Raw genomic sequence first — 18,236 nt, 5'->3', positions numbered from 1 at the left:
CGATTGCAAATGAATAATAAAAATAAATTAAAGGCATTTTACATTCTAGAATGGGTTAGTAAGATGGAAGCTGCAGCCAGAAGTTTGGGTTAAAAGATTTAGGTCATGCTTTAACTGCCACACAGAAATCAGGGTGATCCAGAAAACCTGACATGGAACTTTCTGGGCTAGCAAACGGCACATTACCCCACATGTAAGCACGCCAGCATTCCTGCGTCCTAACCGTCTTAACTCACAGTCCTGACCTACATTTCTGCAGCGTGTCTGTCAAACGGAGGAAAGAGGGGAGAGAGTCTGCTCTTGCTCTGGTGTAAGCAAACTCAGCCCTGTGTTTATGTTGAACGTCAGTCCTCTATATGCTGCTATTCAAGCATTTATCCTTGCTGTTGTGCAGGAATCCCACTTCGGATGTAAAACATACAATGTTCTTCAAGCCAAAAGTGCTGCCAATATAACATAGAACAATATATATATTTAATCATGCCCATTAATCATCAAATCCATGAAACTGATCTATTTGTGACTAAATGTCGGATGAGTTATGAACGTTTGGGGTTTCTAAAAAAAAATTGGTTGCTATATATTCTTTTAATGTTTTTAATTAAAGCAAAAACAATAACAAACACATGGTGAAGTGGCAGAGCCAGCACAATCATTTCATGTTTGTTAAGTTGAAAGATGTACATGCTGGGAACGGCTGGAGAATGTTGTTTAGATGACTGTCATCCAGCATTACAGAATACCACAGCAAAAGGAAATTAAAATGAGAAACAGAACAAAAAATGCCAAACCCCAGAATCTGAGGAACCAACTGTTTTCAAACACACAAACAACTGCCTCTTTAGATCATCTTTCAGTGGGAGTCCCTCGTTTATGGCTGAATTACATGGAAGGTTTTGTCTTAAATGGTGAAAACCAACCAACCAAGACATCTTCAGCAAGACCAAGTTCCAATCCAAATTTTCACAAAATTAAACCAGCTAAATTAGGGATGTCTAGCAATCATTCCACTCTACATCATTGTTACAAAACCTGCTGAGCCGCCTATCTAGACAGCACTTCAAGGCCTCACACATGCATGCAGTGAAATTAAATGCAGTTCTAAAAGACAAGCAGAAACACTAGTACTTCTAAGATATCTCACTCTGGACTAATTCTGATGGAACGCTGTATTAGACAATCCCTGAATGCATTGCAGTGTGCTCAGTGTGCTCACATTAATTCAAGATGGTAGATATCATTCATAAAGCATTGATAAAAAATGGTTTAGTTAAAAAATGAGTATTTTACCCAATATTAATTTGTGTAGCTTTATGTTTATTAGAGTATAAGCTTAGCAACCCACGGATATACTACTGCTAACACATCTTGTGAAAAGCAGATACAACACAGCATTACAACACGTCCTCATCAGACGCAATACGATAAGATTCCAACGGCAAGCAATTTGTCTGTCCACACCAGACATGACGCAGCTTCAAGATGTGACAAAATCAATCACAAATCACAGCCAAATAGCAGAGCGTGTGGGCGGGCAAGCGCAATGCTGTCTCGCACTCACAACGAAATGGATACAAAATCAGAGGATTGGAAATGGGAACATCAAATTACAAAAAAAAATAAAGGGGTTATATATATGTGATTTCATGTTTTCCTTTGAAAGTCCCAAACCCAAAGAGATATTCTTCATAAAAGTTAAGCCTCAGTCACGCTTTCCTAAAATGCATAATTGAAACACGCCCCCACAAATCTACGCCACTATGTGAGAAGATTTACATAACACCACACAAATGTATACGCAAATAAACAACTTTGCAAGGACATTCTGGAGCTTCTGACTGACAGCCTGTAAGTGTGTTTTCATATTAAAGGGTTCATATGTTGCAGTTTCTTCTTTTCCTTTGTCTTTGGAGTGTTACAAGCTGTTTGTGCATAGATAAGATCTGAAGAGTTGCAAAGCTTAAAGTTTCAAAACCAAAGAGATATTTATTATAAAAGTTAAGATTTAGCCACGCCTTCCCAAAACAGCTCGTTCACACACGCCCCAACATGTCTACGTCACAGCATGGGTAGATACCGTCCATATGTATATGGAAAGAAAGAAGTGTAACTTTTACCGGCTGTAGTATTGTTGCAGCCGCCATGTTGTGGAGACACAGTGTGTTTCATTGCCAAAGCGAAAGTACTTTGTTGTCCAAATGAAGACACAACTAGAAATCAGTAGTTAAGTTATATTTACAACACTGTCCTGGAAAAATACAACGCAAATATTCGAGTAGGTGCTGTGCATTTCACAGAGGACTGTTTCCTGAACCTCGGACAGCAGCATACAATGCCAGCTGTGCACAAAGGGTTAAGGCTATAAAGTGGGGCAATTCCAACATTGCAAGGACAGTCTGTGCTTCTGACTGATGGCCTGTAAGTTTCATATTTGTGACCCTGGACCACAAAACCAGTCATAAGGTTAAATTTGACAAAACTGAGAGGTATACATAATATGGAAGCTCAATAAATAAGCTTTCTATTGATATATGGTTTGGTAGGATAGGACAATATTTGGCCGAGATACAACTATTTGAAAATCTGGAATCTGAGGGTTGCAAAAATCAAAATACTGAGAAAATCACCTTTAAAGTTGTCCAAATTAAGTTCTTAGCAATGCATATTACTAATCAAAAATTACATTTTGATATATTTACAGTAGGAATTTTACAAAAAATCTTCATGGAACATGATCTTTACTTAATTTCCTAATGATTTTTGGCATAAAAGAAAAATCAATAATTTTGACCCATACAATGTATTTTTGGCTATTGCTACAAATATACCCCAGCGACTTAAGACTGGTTTTGTGGTCCAGGGTCACATTTAAAGAATTTGCTACTTACTATTCAAACGCAAGTTTTGAGCAGTGTAGAGTAGTACTTGTTGTTTCTCATTCTACAATCTAAGACGCAACCCAATGCAACGCGTAAAAAGACAGTATGAGTCATTATAATCAGTAGTTATGGATGCAACAAAGGCCTTGACTATAATGGGTTTTACTATTTCTGTCTCGTCGCGCTGAGAAACGGCATCACAACATGGTTAGGGGCGTAACATTTCCTTCACACGCTTGAGTTATTCAGCCAATCACTATGCACCAGATACCTGTAGGCGGCCAATCAGAGAACACCTCGCTTTTCATCAATGATGAGTTTTGGAAAAATCAAAGCATTTCAGTAAGGCGGGGCAGAGAGGAGCAACAATAATGTACAGTTTGTGCAACAACAATGTTTTGAACCTCCAACCACATAAACACATCACACTGCACCAAATATAGAAAATAATGCTCTTTTTAGCAACATCATATGACCCCTTATGACAAATGTGCTACTGACTATTCAAACACAAGTTTTGAGCAGTGTACAGTAGAGCTTGTTGTTTGTCATTTCTACGATCACAAATCGTGGTTTTATGTTTATGGTGTAGGAATGCGGAACAAAGCACCCAAACAGAAGTGTTCACATTTCTGTTAATCAAAAAGAATCCTCCTCCCAGCCATAAAATTTTAACATGACCATCACATGATAATCACCAGACGCTAATTGTATGGACCGCTTTTGTCGAGATCTGCGTCTTACGCATCCAGAGAGAAGAAAACGCTCTCTGTCTCAAAGCACCTAAGAAACAAACCTCCAGTCTTCTGAAATAAAGCTGGCATGGCACATGATGCGTCCAGCGTGACTCACATGGTTTTTCGGACTTCCTGTCCCCCTCTCCCCCTGACATTCCAAAACACCCCGTCTCTCAATAGAGATACGTACACTGCAGAGACAATCTTTAAGAAACAATCAGCTTATAAACAGTATCATATGTTTTCATTTATATGCTCGATGTGTTTTATGTGATCGTTGGAGTTTAATCTATGCATTTATATGCCTTTAGCAGTGACAAATGTTTTAGCATGCAAGCAATTTACCATGGGGTAATATGCGATGAAATATCATGATGGATGCAGTTTGTCTGAATGAATGAGAAAATGATTGTGTATACTTTGTTATACTTTCTTTTTTATACTTTAAATAGTTTATTGAAGTTAATAACAAAAATTGCAGAGAAATCCATATCCTAATAAGTTACGTACCAGAAGGAATTACAGGACGAAAAGGGGGTGGCGTGACCCGCCCCTTCAGCAATGCCATTGGATCCCAGCATCGTGGGACGTGCCCTAGCGGCCCGTTTAAAACTTCATGTTCCTAACAGAACGGAGCGAACTAAGCGAACTCAGCAAGAACTCAGCGAACTAAGAGCTCCCAGCTCTTGCCTCACGCCTTTCGCCTCTTGTGGTTTGAGTGCTTTTCCATCTGCGCTCGACCGCTCGACCACTCGACCAAGCACGCGACGGTGCCATCAAAACTCTACAGAACAAACTGAAATTTCGTGACTGCCGAACTTTTCCAAGTCTCGCAACGCCGACTCAAAAGAACTTCCAGCGCATCAACCTGCGTAACCAGGCAACCGAAAGATCGGCTCCAGAAAACCACTCCTCCACGTCGAGGGATTTCCCAAACTACGTCATCGACCAGCAACCAACCAGAACTTTCGCTCAGACGAGCCCCCGGAACCCCCGTTCCCGGCACAAACGCAAGTAACAAGATCTCTGTTTACTTCGCTGAAACTGGTGCAAAATACTCCCTAAGTAGTTAAAAGCTAAGTCTCTGCTTTTGTGATTTTCTAAGGTTGCGATCTAAGAACTAGTTAAGGTACTAGAACATTTGGGGTTCTTTTCAACTCAGTAATTGCTCATCCCCGGAACTGTATGAGTGTGAGTGTGTGTGTGTGTGTGTGTGTGTGTGTGTGTGTGTGTGTGTGTGTGTGTGTGTGTGTGTGTGTGTGTTTATTTGTGTTTTAGTAGAGATTAGTGTTGTGTCTTAGAGTAGTTCAATAAATCATTGTTTCATTAAAAGAAGTGTCTTGACTTTATGTTCACAAAAGTTCTATCTGTGTTTAGATCAAGCTACCTCAGCTTTAAAATTTCCTAACGTAATATTTTGGTTTATTTGTGATCTTGGCCAGGAACATAATATAAACCTTTTTGAGTTAATACAGTATGCTGAATTGACCACTTTGCTGGACGAATGGTTAAGAAGTGTAATCTATTAACTCTGAATCAATTTAATCAAGTTCCGAATCTTTCGATTCGATTCCTTATTTGAATCATTATAAATTTGAGCTAATTAATCCTTACAGATGGTGGAGATAAAACGCGAACACATCTAACTATTTGAACATAAAACAAGTCATTCTGTATGTGTATTTTGTTCTATTTTATCCGGAAGAAATAGACAAAAGACAGAGAAACAGTTTATTGTGTACTGTATGCTTTATTGTGGCTGCCAGTCTGGAATGAATGAAAACGTAACTTCGAGTTGTTGTGTAAAGAATTTAAACTGCAGTAAAGTTTTAGAAATTGAGACAAAGAAAAGAAGAACAACGAGTGTGTTCCTTGTTTTTCCTCTCTGTCAAAAGGCCTTGCAGCTAGTGTTTTACCCTGCGAGTTCCAGAGTGAAAACTTAAGCTGACTCCCGGTTTAAGATCTTTAGGCTCGCGACCTAATGCTCTTTTACCAAATATTCACTTAAAACTAACGTTAGTGAAGTTAAGACGTGGCGCTCAGCGCGAGCACCCACACGTTGCTTTATGGGAGAAATTTTGAGATCTTAAAATTGTGTGGCTGAGTCCATATGTGCTGTGGTGTTGTTTAAACAGACAAGCACAGAATTAAGGTCCGCCGAGACCTGTGAAATATGTTGCATTAATCGCAGTAAAGCTGTGGATATATGTGCCTCACTCTAACGAGTTGAGACAAGAATCTAAATAGTGCTTATTTGCTGTGCAATTCCGAAATGTGCTGTCATTTCATGCATTGTATTTGAAACTGCTTAACTCTCTCACTTGCTGGTTGTTGCCATAGAAACGCTGCGACCCGGAAATCGTTACACACCTTTTCCGGGGCAGAGTTTCGTTGTGCAGGCGCAGTCCGCCTGCTCATATTGTAAACCACAAGTGGTATAGCTAACCTAGCTAAAGCTAACGCGTGTGCATTGAAGCCTATGTAAAACCATTAGCCTTGAAAAATAGCAGTTAGCACGCAATCGGTTAGGGTGATCCATTGTGTTTGAACTCAGTGTGTGTAACGTTGTTTGGGTGACTCAATCACAAGCTTTGAACTTTAACGCACATTCTGCAAACTTCTTTACTTCATATCTCTGTACACTATTCCTTGTATTTCTTCCCTCCTCCCATGTGACAGGAATACTGACAATTTTAAACTTAAATCTCTTTTTGATGCGATTGTAACAAACCATTAAAGCCCTATCATAAATCTCAAATTAAAACATTTTATTGTTTCGATTTAAGGCTCTCTCCTTTTTGACTGTTTGCATTGCCAGATTAAACTGTTACAAGCTTTATAATCAAATACTATTTTTAAGCTGATTAATTTGAATACTTTGATCAATCTTAATAAATAATCACATCTCCTTGCCACACCGCACTTTCTGTGATTGATTTAACATTGATTTGTAGTCAATTTTAAGGAGGCATCATTTTAATTTGGTCACCAACTTTCATTGCCAAGGTGATAATTTATGTTAAACATTTTTTTATTTGGAAATTTTAATCTCTAATTTAAACTTCTGATTCCAATTAAAAAATTTTTGATTTTAATTGAACATTTTAATTTTAAGTTTAATCATAATCACATTTCCCCTTTTCAGACGGCAATGATACACGTTGAATAGAGAAATTATAATTTCCTTGACCAATTTTTAATGAAAACTTCTAAATTATAACCAGGAACAATCATTATTGATTTGAAAACGACTCCTTTTACAATCAATAGTTGTTCCTTTTCCCATACCTCAATGGTTTGTGTTGATCCATTTGATTACAACGGCTGACTAAAACTCTAACAAAGCGTTACAGTTTGAGTTCTGCCACAATCATTACTGAATTGAAACATCAATTTTAATTTGCAAACCAAGGCTTTAATTGTCCTATCAAGTCTTGTCATATTCCCTGACTTGGGAGCGAAACCTCATTTCCAATTGGTTGTCTCTCTCCTCACTCTCTCTCTTTCACCTAGCTGTCCTCCTCTTGATTCGACTACTGCTGCTATTTCCTCGATTGTGCCTGTGAGAATCATAAAAGCAGAGAATTTTGGTTGTTTAAAAGACATTTAATCAATGTTCATACAACTTGAAAACGCCAATTAAACTTGTGCCTAACTCTCACTTTCCCCTCTCATCGTGGAACCCTACAGCCAAGGTCCCAACGAGTCCAGCGAGGACTGATAGGCGCCAGTCGTGAACCCGTTTCTAGAAACGCTCTGATTGGTGTACAGTGTCAATCCTACCAGCTGCAAAGCCAATACTGTCATTGTTATTGTATATTCCCTCATCCCGGAGGGGATTATAATAACCATCATAGTCCTGGCGTGTTGAAATTCCCATTTCTGAGCACCGTATCTAGAAGCATACATCAAGTTGAGAAAAAAAAAAACTTGACTGTACTCATTCTGGGGCCAGAAAGGTGTATTTCACTTTCAATCTCTCTCTTTCTACCTTCTTCCCAAAGTGTTCCTTTTGTTGTCGTCTCTTTTCTCTCTTCTCTTTAGAAAAAGGGGGAAGCAGCCGACGACTACGCCGTTCTTTGCTGTGGGTGTTTGTTCCTCTTTCCTCTCTCTATTCTAGCTACAACACCCGTGGTTACCCCCTCGCCTCCTCCATAGCGACGCTAGCTGGAGGCGTGCACACCAGTGAACCACCTGCGGGGAGAACCACACTCACCTCAACACAACACACCCAAAACCCACTTACACCCGACACCACCACACTCACACCACTGTTTTGGTTTTGTTTGTTTGTTTTGTTTGTTTGTTCTTCTTTCTACAGGTCTGTGTCAGTCAGTGGTCTGGTCTTTCCTCACGGCATCAAAACATGCCTCGCCCAACAGACCCCGTTGGTCACTGGGAGGACTTGGAAATCTGGCTAAGCGCCGTGACGGACAGCCTCTTACCCAAAGCCGCCGAAGCTGTCAAACACCAGACACAAGACCAACTGGACAACAACATAACAGGCATCATGAAACATGATCCAGGTCAGAGCTACGGACACAAAGAGCTAGCAAAGATCACTGGCTCCCTGAGTCACACCCTCATCGCCTCCCTCAAACAGAGCGACAGACAAGCCGCCTATCTTCAGCAGGAGCTGAAACGCGCACAGCGACGCATCGAGCAGCTAGAGCTGGAGGCTCAAGATCGACGGGAAGGGTCCAACGAGACGGATCCCAGAGCAACTGAGGAGATTGCTAGACTACAAGAAACTCTTGCTAACAACACACAAGAAATGGAGCAAGCAAAGTCAGCCCGCGCCGAACTCAGCGGCGAGTTACAGTACGCCGAGCAGCTACTGGAAAAGGCAAGGCTGGACTTCAGAGACAAGAACAGCAGAATTAAAGCCCTCGAAACACATCTGAACGAGGCAAGAACTGAGATAAGTTACCTCACTCAACAACTTGACGACATGAAAGAGGTATTTGACAGTGTCAAAAATGAACTCAGACATGCTTATGAACTGCGCCCTGAGCCAACCAGGACGCAACGGGCCCCGCCCTCACCCCTGCCAAGCAGGCCCGGGTCCCATGTTCCTGAAACGTCACGTGAGAAAAAGGCGGAGGGAGCGACTCAGAAACCCTCGCCAGCTCCTTCTGAAGAAACCTACCTCACACCCAAGCTACGAGAACTCCCCAAGGCCAGCCATAACCCATCACATGGCATGGACCTCAAAGACCTTGACAAGCTGACCCGAAACATCAGCAAATTCACCCCGAGTGTGCCAGATGGTCAAGACGTCCACTCTTACTTGAATGATATCGATTTTCACTTAGAAATGAGACCCAATGTTACTGACAAAGACAGACTTTATCTGCTGCGAACGACATCCAGCCCTGAAGTGCGGAGCTTCCTGGACCGACAGCCTTCTCACACAAAGAATGACTACCAATCGCTCCGCCAAGCCCTCATCAAGGAATTTGCAGTCCCGGAATCAGAGCAAGGACTGGTGGCCGCCCTGGAGACAAAACAGGGTCGTCATGAATCCTCCCAGGCATACTATAGCCGGCTTAGAGAAGCATACTTCGGAGCTCGCAACAAACCTGACATGGAGCAGGACATGAACTTTAAGACTCTCTTTCTGAGAAATCTCCATCCTGCGGTAAGCCACCACCTTGGCGTCCTTGCATGCCCACAAACAATGACGTCTCAACAGCTGCGAGACCTGGCGCACAAAGCCTACGGCAAGCAAAAGATGGCGTCAGAAAAAGGCACCAAGTCTACTGCAGTTCTTGATTTCAACACACAATGTCAAGAAATGACCCTAGAGGGCGCCCAACACCAAGAAAGCTTCAAGCCACCTCCTAGAGAATGGAGACCATCCTCATTCAACAGAGAACGTGACTTTCACTTTGGCGCCCGACCTACACAAAGAAACGACCGCTGGGATGGACCACGCGGACGACAACACTCACCTGAACGCTACTGGGAAAAATCCTGGTACCATCCAAGACCTTGTGAGAACCGATGGGAGAGATCATGGAGCCAGCCAACCTCATCAGGAAGCTCAAGAAATGGCTTGTGGGAATCTAATGCAACCATTCCAACAAATCGACGAAAGAACTTACAAAGATCCCACACTGATCAAGCTCAAGCTGAATCTACACATGAAGAAGAGACATTGCCGTGTTTTGATTCACAAGAACTGATGAAAATGATGATGCAAGAGTTCTTCAAACGCAAAAAGGAGGATAGGAAGTGGGAAAAGAAAGAGAAACCCACTGCGGCCTGACTAGCGGCCAGACAAGAAGGCAACGACCACCTGGTCCAACAAACCACACAGAACAGCACCTCTTCTCCTTACCCCAAGAACACTGTAACTGTCATAACTTCAGATGGACAAGAAAGCTTCTTTAAACATCCAGAGCAAGAGACAGAAACTGACTCAACACATGACACGTCAGATCACAGAAGCTTCCAACAAACACCTGCTGATATAACAACTCAATCACCTGAAAGTGCTGTCCTGGTCGTCTGCCACTCCTCTGAAGAACTCAGAATCAGTCCTGAACTCGTACCTATCTCATCTCAAACTCCAGCCCCTCAACTCCTAGGCGATCTCACTGAGAAAGGTACAACGAGAAAGTTTTACCTTCCCATCACCATCGAGGGTCATGTCAAAGTGGAAGCTCTTCTAGACACAGGAGCCGACATCACTCTAATGTCAACTGAACTCCTTGAGAAAATTCAAAGAACGATAACTGATGGAACTTTCAAACTCCAAAGGTGCGAACTGAACCTGCAAGCATACTCAAACATGGGCCTACAGCTGAAACATGTGGCCCCAATTCACCTAACAGTGGGACCGATGAATCTCATCCACCCAGTCTACATCTCACCTCTAAACAACTATCCGCTCCTCATAGGAAAAGATCTGCTAAATCGCTTCAAACCCTTGATAGACTTTAAGCACCTGAAGTTGTGGACGCAAGTCCGTGAGCCATTGCCCTTCCAGTCAGTAGTCCCCAATGAGTCGCAGTGTCAAGCCACAGACGTTGCCTTCAATTTGCTTAGTGACGATGCAGTGTCAAAGTCAAGGCCAAGCTCAAGTTCAACGCCAAGCAGCAAAGAACAAGGCCCTTTCCTCTGCTCACTGCAAGCGTGGGACTCAGACTCAGGTCCCCCTCAACTCAGAACTGCCATAAATGTCCAAGACACTTTAGTATCTGTTGCAGTGCTAGCCCCTGGGCAGGAAAGCTCAGCCGGCAGCCTGAATCTCTTCAAAGCAACGAAGCACAGACACCAAAGCCTACCAAAGGACACCAGACTCAAGAAAGCAGATCACCAAAGACTTAAAGAAATTCTACATGAGTACAGGGACTCTTTTGCAAAGGACGTCCCGGACTGTGGCCCAATGAAACTGATGCCCACAGCGTAAGTCCATGACTGCCCAGACAATCACCAGGGCAATCTGAAAGCGGGCGTGGTCCGGCTCAACAGCGACCCTTGCCCATCACAACCATTCAATACATTTCATGCCCTCCCACCCATCCCGATGGCTACAGCTCTTACCCGCCACCAACATACCACTGGTATGCAACACCCCTCCTCCTCCCACATCAGCAGACCTGCCCATTTCTGCTCACATCTTCGAACTTTACTCTCCTACGAGTTCTACACTTGACTAATCCACGTCTTCAGACCTCCACACCCTCCAATCCATCAAGAACATGCTGCATCTGCTAACTGATGCCCTCACATATGTCTCTGAGCCCCTAACTGCGCCAAAGCTTGTAGTCCCTCAGAGCCAAAGGGGGATGAGGCTTAGGCATGCATACGATGCACCATGCGCAGTGCACTGTGGTGCCAAAACCACCTACAACCCATTCAAACAGGTGGCACAGTGGCCTGGCATACAACAAGATGTGGCAGATTACATAGAAGGATACCTGATGTATTGCCAGCTTCAACCAAGAAACCCAAGCCACCGAGCATAACTCAAAATTGAAAAATTATGCAGGAAATATAGAGACATTTGGATGTAAAGCCCCATACTAACCATCTCCTTCGCACAAGGAACTCAGTGTTGGAAACAAAGTGTGGTATTACGGTTCCGCCATCCTTGGCAGAACACTCCCTATCACCAGTCGGAGAAAGTCCTTACCCCACTGAAAGGAATCCCACAAGCTCTCGCCTGTTGCCCACCAAACCAAAAGCGCAGCAAGGCAGTTCCTCAATAGGTTCGCCAAAAGCCGATAAAGAAACATTGGGACTCCAACCGACAGCAAAAGGGGGAAGACCAAACCCACTGACACAGACCGACAATTCATGACTATGCCTCACACTAACATGATTTCTATCCTTCTAGGTGAACACACAGCTAACTTCCTAAACACAACACAAATCACCTAAACATTCTCCTCTGCCGCACTGCTAGGACCAACCTCCGCCCAGCAGAGAGGAGCTGCTCCACACATGTGACACTTATCCTTACTGTCTAACCTCAGTCAGTGTCATTGTGTCTCTTCGTGTTTTTCTTTTTCTCCCTTTCCCTATGTGCCCCTTCCTTCTAGCCCTCATCAGAAACTTACCTAACTTTCTTTTAAGTCTAGGCCCCTGAAGGTGGGATTGACTCAGTACACCAAATTAGTTGCAAATCACTGCCAGAAATTTCGTTAACGATTTGAGCAACCCCGCCAAACCATGACCGTCGTGGCTAACTGTCCCGTTGTTATTTTCTATCTCCAGGTAGATGTTATGATTCGCCGCCCTGTTTTTCTGCGTAATCAGGATTACCAATAGCTAACCGCAAAGTCTACATCTAAAGGTGTATGGCCGATTCGACCCTATGATGTTTTCCAGAACAAACTACACCCTATCAGCCTCCAAAAGTCTTGGGCCGACACCCGTCAGACACGGGAAGTCCTTGCCCACATGCAGGCAGATGTGAACCACATGCTGCGCTAATTACAGAAAATGATCGTAACCCAGGCTGAATTAAGCGGGTACAACCGGCGTCCCAAACGATTATTGGGCGCTCTGCTGGGGCTGGTGCGGCTGTAGGCACTCTGTTTAACATTCTAAACCTAGCCACCTTAAAACGACATGCGAACAAACTCCAAGCTGAATTACGATTTAGCAACGTCATAAATCTTAACGAACGGTTCACAGTCATACCAAAACGGTTACGCTCAAACGCAACGCCTAGTTACTCCCATGGCCCATGCGCTACGAGAAAGAGACTCCTTAATGGATAGCCCGCCTTGAATACGATCCCAAGCACTGTCTGACGTAGCACCTGATCGAGCACACGTCTACACCGCCTCGTTGAACTCCCGATACTCCGGTCAATCAAGACCGCCAAATTAACAATAATTCTCACCGATGCGGCCCTACGTCATTTCAAGTGCCTCTAACTGTACCAGGCCAAATAACTAAATCCCTGCACCAGTATTCAGCTAGTGATGGAGATTTTGTTTGTGTCTTGTGTGTGCCTTGTTCTCTCTCTCTGCCTCTTGTTCCAGTGCCTGCCGATGTTCACACCAGAAACATCGCCAGCCAAAAGGGGGAATGTGTAGGAATGCGGAACAAAGCACCCAAACAGAAGTGTTCACATTTCTGTTAATCAAAAAGAATCCTCCTCCCAGCCATAAAATTTTAACATGACCATCACATGATAATCACCAGACGCTAATTGTATGGACCGCTTTTGTCGAGATCTGCGTCTTACGCATCCAGAGAGAAGAAAACGCTCTCTGTCTCAAAGCACCTAAGAAACAAACCTCCAGTCTTCTGAAATAAAGCTGGCATGGCACATGATGCGTCCAGCGTGACTCACATGGTTTTTCGGACTTCCTGTCCCCCTCTCCCCCTGACATTCCAAAACACCCCGTCTCTCAATAGAGATACGTACACTGCAGAGACAATCTTTAAGAAACAATCAGCTTATAAACAGTATCATATGTTTTCATTTATATGCTCGATGTGTTTTATGTGATCGTTGGAGTTTAATCTATGCATTTATATGCCTTTAGCAGTGACAAATGTTTTAGCATGCAAGCAATTTACCATGGGGTAATATGCGATGAAATATCATGATGGATGCAGTTTGTCTGAATGAATGAGAAAATGATTGTGTATACTTTGTTATACTTTCTTTTTTATACTTTAAATAGTTTATTGAAGTTAATAACAAAAATTGCAGAGAAATCCATATCCTAATAAGTTACGTACCAGAAGGAATTACAGGACGAAAAGGGGGTGGCGTGACCCGCCCCTTCAGCAATGCCATTGGATCCCAGCATCGTGGGACGTGCCCTAGCGGCCCGTTTAAAACTTCATGTTCCTAACAGAACGGAGCGAACTAAGCGAACTCAGCAAGAACTCAGCGAACTAAGAGCTCCCAGCTCTTGCCTCACGCCTTTCGCCTCTTGTGGTTTGAGTGCTTTTCCATCTGCGCTCGACCGCTCGACCACTCGACCAAGCACGCGACGGTGCCATCAAAACTCTACAGAACAAACTGAAATTTCGTGACTGCCGAACTTTTCCAAGTCTCGCAACGCCGACTCAAAAGAACTTCCAGCGCATCAACCTGCGTAACCAGGCAACCGAAAGATCGGCTCCAGAAAACCACTCCTCCACGTCGAGGGATTTCCCAAACTACGTCATCGACCAGCAACCAACCAGAACTTTCGCTCAGACGAGCCCCCGGAACCCCCGTTCCCGGCACAAACGCAAGTAACAAGATCTCTGTTTACTTCGCTGAAACTGGTGCAAAATACTCCCTAAGTAGTTAAAAGCTAAGTCTCTGCTTTTGTGATTTTCTAAGGTTGCGATCTAAGAACTAGTTAAGGTACTAGAACATTTGGGGTTCTTTTCAACTCAGTAATTGCTCATCCCCGGAACTGTATGAGTGTGAGTGTGTGTGTGTGTGTGTGTGTGTGTGTGTGTGTGTGTTTATTTGTGTTTTAGTAGAGATTAGTGTTGTGTCTTAGAGTAGTTCAATAAATCATTGTTTCATTAAAAGAAGTGTCTTGACTTTATGTTCACAAAAGTTCTATCTGTGTTTAGATCAAGCTACCTCAGCTTTAAAATTTCCTAACGTAATATTTTGGTTTATTTGTGATCTTGGCCAGGAACATAATATAAACCTTTTTGAGTTAATACAGTATGCTGAATTGACCACTTTGCTGGACGAATGGTTAAGAAGTGTAATCTATTAACTCTGAATCAATTTAATCAAGTTCCGAATCTTTCGATTCGATTCCTTATTTGAATCATTATAAATTTGAGCTAATTAATCCTTACAATGGAACCCCTCCACCTGGGTCTTACTCGCAATAGCTCCTGCATGGAAAGCAGGCACACTAACAAGGAGGTTAAAGACTTACTGTACTTACTGTAAAGACAGTAAGGTTTACCTGCACAGCACCTACCGCTGACCTCCGTTACACTCACCCCCCTAAACTTCACTCCCATCCGGGTCACGGCACCAATGCAACCCCTCCACCCGGGTCCTACTCGCACCCGCTCATAGCGGGTCTCGAACCCGGCTCTCAGGCATAGGAGGCGGGCGTACTAATACTAACAAGGAGGCTGAAGACACTAGCCTCAGTCGCTAGATGCGCCTCTTGAGATCAGGGGAGTAAGGTTTACCTGCACAGCACCTACCGCTGGCCTCCATTACACTTACATAGTTTCGTGCCCGCGATGCGATGTAACGCAATGCGTAAAAAGACAGTATATGTCATTATAATCAGTAATTATGTCCCCAAAGGGTGCAACAAATGCCTTATTTATAATGTTTTTTATTGTCTTTGTCTCGTCACACCGGGACACGGCGTTAAAAATATGGTAAGAAGCATAACATTTCCATCATGCGCTTGAGGTATTTGGCCAGTCACAACACACTGGATTGTCTGCTAATAACACCATGCTTTTTAGAACAATGAGCTTTGTGCAAACTTGTTTTAGAAAGGCGGGTGGTATGTGGAAAATTTGAACCTGAAACTGAGTAAAAACACATTGCATTACACCAAATGCACAAAATAATATTTGTTTGCAACGTCATATGATGCCTTTAAACCATGTTAAAATACATACTCAATGTTACAGTGATTCAGTGTTTCTCATGGAATACACTTGATTTTTGACAGTCCACAGTTTTAATGTTCTTTTTGTTTTTAAGATATTTTTAAGATCTGAGGAGAAATATCCATTGTAACTTTCATTACAGCTATAAAGTCATTTAGAAATGTAATAATTTTAATATTATACAAAACACAATAGATCTTAGTCAGGTTAGACGCCACACTGAATTTAACAAGGATGAAAACGAGGCTGCGAGGAAGAGACTTTCTAACTTTCTTAACTGTTAATGAAGTTTTTTTTTCAAATTGGCTACCTACAAATGAGGACACTCAAATGTGAACTGTATACTGTACATCCGCAAAAGTGGGGCGAGCAGACTGAGTGAGGAAAGAAAGTGAAAACATACCTCTAGAAGCCAGGGCTTGAGTTTGCGGTCGAGGATTATGTCAAAACCCAGCACCTCAAAGCAGACGCTTGCGCTCCCTGGTGGCTGACCCGGGCGGCACATGCGGTAGGCGTGGAGCACATGGGGCTCGGCCACTATCAGGGTCTTCACCACCAGCTCCTGCGAACACATGCACAAAACACGCATTTGTTATATAAGATGACACAACAAATTTAAACAACTCCAATCAGTACTTTCAACAGTGAACGTTGTGAATTGAACTGCTCACAAGAAATGCATGACATTGTGTTAACTCTCTGTGAGGACATGTTCGTGAAATCTCATTGCATGTGCAAACAGCCCGTATGAGGGACTCATTAACATCCAAGCTCCCTGAAGAGACATGATAGGTCAAAGACTGACAGCACGCTATGGGAAGACAGGGGCAGATCGTAGGAAGACAGGAACAGACGGCCTGTATCAGCTGCTGTACTCTCTTATCAGAGGTCTGGCAGGCCGGCGGTCTCCCTGCATGATTAAACAGAGGCTGTGTTGAAGTATGAGGGGCAGATAACCGGCGGGACGTTTGCTGAGCGTCCCGTGGACCCCAAACGTGCAGTTCCGGAGAAGCAGGTTAGATCCCAGCATGCAACCTCCACAGAGAACTGAAAGAATTATGTGTGCTTGTATGTGTGTGTGTGTGTGTGTGTGTGTGTGTGTGTGTGTGTGTGTCCTCAGCTAAACTGAAAATTGTCATGCACATCTGTTCTGACACATGAATGAGAATTTAGCATTAGTTTTCAGTAGAGTCTTCTGACTGGCTTCAACATCTGAGAAATTATTTCAAAAAATAAGGACAGCTTGTGAGCCAATACGAAGACACTGGATTACAAAGAAAGGTGCACACTGGTTAAAATGTTTGGCAAAGGAGTCAATAAATATAGTTGTGCAATGAGTGGATGAGCTCTCAATTTGAAAAGATGAAAGAATTGCAATTAGATCAAAAGAGAGAAGTGGACAGCGAGGAGGATGAGACTGCAAACAGAAACAGGGGAAGATAAGGGCAGAGCTGTCACACTGCTAACACTCTGACAGGAAACAGATTCGTTTTTGAAAAGAAAATTTGATACAATTGAGAAAATGGAGCCAGGGAGGCTGATTAACGTATGGATGCGTCATCTATCAAATTCAGAAAAATACGGTAAATCTGGATAAGCTTATCATCAGAGTCGTGATATGCATTGTGATATGAAATAAAAACCATTCATCTGTAAAGTTAATGGAAATGTGAACAAAAGTGTGAAGCGATGCCGTCATATGCTTAAAGACAAGGACGCTGACGCAAAAAAAATAACTTCCTGGCATGAAAAGCTAAAAACTCCAATTACATAATCTTTTATCGTGGCACATTATCAAACCTACTTCCACTGTATCATGCAAGATATTGAAAATGAGAAGCAATAGAACAAAAAACAACTCACTGACACATCGCCCCAGAATTTGGCCACATCGTAATCGTTGGTTCGAAGAAACTCTGTGAACCAACCGATAGAGCGCTTGCTGCCTTTGTCCACGGTTTCATCTCGCTCAAAGTTCTCGTTGTGTTTGTTTACAGAGTAGTTGGTCAAGTGCATATACAGCTGGTTCTGATGGAAAAAATTAAGGACCATAAGAGAGTAGATCCATTTATTATATAAACTGGCACATTTATGGTCTGCATAACAGAACATATTAGGGCTGCACAATTTAGATTACATTACAGATGCCACGATTACGTAATTGTCCAAAGCCAGTATCAGTTTTCATGTTGTGATTAATTGATAATGCTTTTATCATGGTATACGGTATTGTCACGAAGTGGTGTTGTAATACAGTATAACAGGTTTAATAACTAATTTCTTATAACAAAAATAACTGAACATTTAAATACAATAAACCAATACATATAAAACTTAATTATAAAGTATAAAGTGTAAACAATTTACACAGATTAAAGTGCAAAAGATTTGCATGCAGTTGCCTTAAACAATGGTATAAAGCTATTTAAAACATCAATCAATGTAATTTGTGATAATCGTAATTAATGATCGCAATTACAATTTCAAGGGAATAATCGACAATTATGATTTTTGCCATAATCGTGCAGCCCTAGAACATATGCATAAG

The 18,236-nt window shown here is 42.6% G+C and overlaps 1 protein-coding gene across 1 annotated transcript in view; it reads right to left on the bottom strand.

The window, feature by feature from the left end:
• LOC141293544 (tubulin polyglutamylase TTLL7-like) overlaps positions 1 to 18,236 on the bottom strand; it is a 97,355-nt gene that overhangs the window by 25,516 nt on the left and 53,603 nt on the right. The window contains exons 10-11 of the mRNA XM_073825568.1: positions 17,552 to 17,716; positions 16,092 to 16,250 (exon numbers count right to left, since the gene is read on the bottom strand). Of these exons, the coding sequence (XP_073681669.1) occupies positions 16,092 to 16,250; positions 17,552 to 17,716 (324 nt within the window). The remainder of the gene's footprint in view (positions 1 to 16,091; positions 16,251 to 17,551; positions 17,717 to 18,236) is intronic.

The sequence above is a fragment of the Garra rufa genome, chromosome 20 (genome assembly GCF_049309525.1).
Source record: "Garra rufa chromosome 20, GarRuf1.0, whole genome shotgun sequence".
Taxonomy (NCBI): Eukaryota; Metazoa; Chordata; class Actinopteri; order Cypriniformes; family Cyprinidae; genus Garra; species Garra rufa.
Note: the sequence above shows the minus strand (reverse complement) of the source record. Positions and strands in the feature narration are given on the sequence as shown.